Source organism: Chenopodium album, chromosome 20 (genome assembly GCF_948465745.1).
Source record: "Chenopodium album chromosome 20, dcCheAlbu1.1, whole genome shotgun sequence".
Taxonomy (NCBI): domain Eukaryota; kingdom Viridiplantae; phylum Streptophyta; class Magnoliopsida; order Caryophyllales; family Amaranthaceae; genus Chenopodium; species Chenopodium album.
The window spans coordinates 37295172-37298107 of record NC_137853.1 but is presented as its reverse complement, the minus strand read 5'-3'; the positions used below and the strand labels follow the sequence as shown (position 1 = coordinate 37298107).

The 2936-nt window shown below is 30.8% G+C and overlaps 1 protein-coding gene across 1 annotated transcript; it reads left to right on the top strand.

Annotated features, from left to right (window-relative positions):
- The first annotated feature begins 241 nt into the window (after positions 1 to 241).
- Positions 242 to 2452, top strand: LOC145597168 (transcription factor bHLH162-like). The gene is made up of 3 exons (XM_081653326.1): positions 242 to 400; positions 1791 to 2156; positions 2387 to 2452. Exons 1-3 carry the CDS (start codon positions 242 to 244, stop codon positions 2450 to 2452), a joined length of 591 nt encoding a protein of 196 aa, XP_081509452.1.
- The last annotated feature ends 484 nt before the right edge of the window (positions 2453 to 2936 follow it).

Here is a 2936-nt window from a genome sequence, read left to right as displayed (position 1 = left end):
CCCCTCCGATCTACCTCCGCCCCTTAAACAGGATTAAAGAGTTAAGATTTGATACATCACCTAAAAAAGGAATAAGTTAAAAGAATAGTGTTTGGCTTTTTTTTCTTATTTTGGTAAAGAATTCAAAGTATCGAAATATTAAATAGACATATATAATTCCATGTGACGCGTGAAAATAGTTAAAATGTCATGTATATAATTGATCACCCAGCTAATTTAATTATGCATGCATGTTTAAGTCATGAAAAGGAGTAGCGAAGCCCCTTCTTCATCGTCTAAGCATCAACCGCAAAGAAATAGTAGTAATGCTGCTATGAGAAACAGTAGTAGATCTCAATTCAATCAGCTTTGCTCCACCCTCACTTCTATTATTCCTCCTCAACAATTTCATAATTCAATGGTATGTATATGATCGGGTCGTATATATAACTATATATATCGATTTTGTGTTATTTTTGATAGATGCAATTATTATACAGATTAAATCCAAGAGTATCCCATAAACTGCCTTAGCTTGAAACACCGCGAAGTTGAGTTATAAGCAAGGGTGTAAGTTACTAGTTCTTCATATTTAAATAGGTTCTATCTTCCTTAAGTAATTGAAGATGGTTTAAATGAGTTGTCTAGCTTTCACATCCATGTATAAGCCGATTGGGTTCAACTATTTGTAGGTTTATTTTCAAGTCATCACTGGTCAAAGTTGTAGCTAGCTAGGGTTATTGACTAAATTAGGGAAATTTAGGTTTTCTTTGTTTCTCTCTTGAGGTATAAATTTTAATAGCCTGAGACACTCTGATCCATTTTTTTCATTATGTTTGAGCTATAAGCTTTTTAGTATCCTTTCTAAGATTCAATAGAGTTATGGTTAATGCGTAAATATAGAAATCCTCAGACATTTAAAATTTGTTCGTTTACCTAAATAATGTTATTTTTGTTTTGTTTATATTTCAACTTTATTTTTCTTACTTTACATTCGATCTTGGATTATCCATGGTTGTTGTTAGCAAATTGTGAGCTAAATATAAATATCATGTTTATCGATCAATGAGTTGAGTATGCCGTTTCAAGTGTTATAATTTGTTGTGTAAAACCTAGCTAGTAAGGTAGCAAATGCATGGCACCACAGCCACCAAGATTACCTTGTATTCTAAGGCTGTACGCCAGATCAACATAAAAAATAAAAAAATAAAAAAATCTATTTTTCCTTTTTAGTGGTTGAAGCAAATGAACCAACTAGCCAGATTATCAGCTAAGTCATGAATTGTAGGTAATATTAAGAAATTGAAATTGCAAACATGTATTTCTGTTAGAGATCTGAGTTGATTTAATAATTTTTAAGGTCGCGTTTAACATTATTGAGATAGTATCATATTATATAATTTTTTGGATTATCTTATAGAATATCTGGTTATTAGGATAATTTATCTTATAGAATAATTGGTTAGGAGATTTTATCTTATAGAATATTTGGTTAGGAAATATTATCTTGTATTTGGGGAAGGATTCTTGTAACATATATGTTTCCGGTGTACACCAACTTGTGTTGTAATATACTTATATACTAATTGAAGTAGAGGAGATTGATGAAAGTTGTTTATATACTTGTGAATCTTGACACTTAATAAATTGATGTTGCGGATCTGATTTCAGGACTAATGAAAACCTAGTATTCTATACATATGAGAATTCTAATTTCAAGATTATATTATACGCCTTCTATTGTTTCAATTCAATATTTTAGAGCATATTTTACGGATTTATGCTTAGCTAATTTAACTTTTGTTGTATAGGATAAACTATCTCAAGCTGATCAGATAGAACATGCAACAAATTACATAGTGGATTTGAGAGAAAGAGTAGAGAACTTACGCCAAAGAAGAGATCAATTAATGGTTAATCAAGAAGGAACATCTAATGCCGAAAACTTAAGTTCTAATGATACGACGATGATGACAAATAATTCTGGCTTATTACCCATCAATATTGAAGTGAAAGAAATGGGTAGTATTCTAGAGGTGCAACTTGTGGTGCAACGAGGTGAGCGCGATTTCAAGTTACATGAAGTGATTAGGGTTCTTGAGGAAGAAGGGGCTGAAGTCGTCAATGCTACCTTCTCAACTTCTGAGAACAATGTCTTCCACACTCTCCATGCTAGGGTAACTTTATCTTATATTTTATTTTTATATAATTATAGTTGATATTGGATGGGTGAGACGGCAAAGTAGAATGCTTAGAATAAAGTAAATTGAGTATAGAAAAAAAAAACCATAAGACATGTAATTATAATATGCGGCAAATAAATTGAGATCTACATAAATTATATTTGTAGCACTTACTTAAAATTAAAAAGAGGAAGTAACACACAAGCATTTTTCTTGTTATACAGGCTCGGAGTGCAAGGATTGGAGTAGAGACTTCTAGAGTGCAGGAAAGATTGCAAGAACTTATTTGATCTTGTATAACTTGAGTTTCGTATAAATTCAAGTACCTTTTTTTTTTTTTTTTTTTTGGAACAAATGTCGTAATTTAATTTAATAACCTTAATTTTAAGGATATTTAATGGTTCTACGTTTCTAATGTAAATTGTTTATGTTTTAAATATTTTTTAAATAAAAAATTTCGCTTTTTAAACTCAATAAATAAATGTCTTACCAAACATGTTTCGTGTGCAACTGAGTATATTATGTTGCCGCTTGTAAAAAAAAAAGTAACTCGTATAACATGACCGAGTAATTTCTGTAACTCTAACCGAGTAGCTCTCATGATGGTTGATCATACTACGTGGCCAGCCACGACATATAAGAATTTGTGATGTCATGCCATTTCCTCACAAAGAATATGATTGTAATAAAAACATTTTACATAGTACTCCGTAGTTCTTAGTTTTATTATTGTTATTGCCATAATCTAATCTTATTGAGAGTGAGGAATAACTT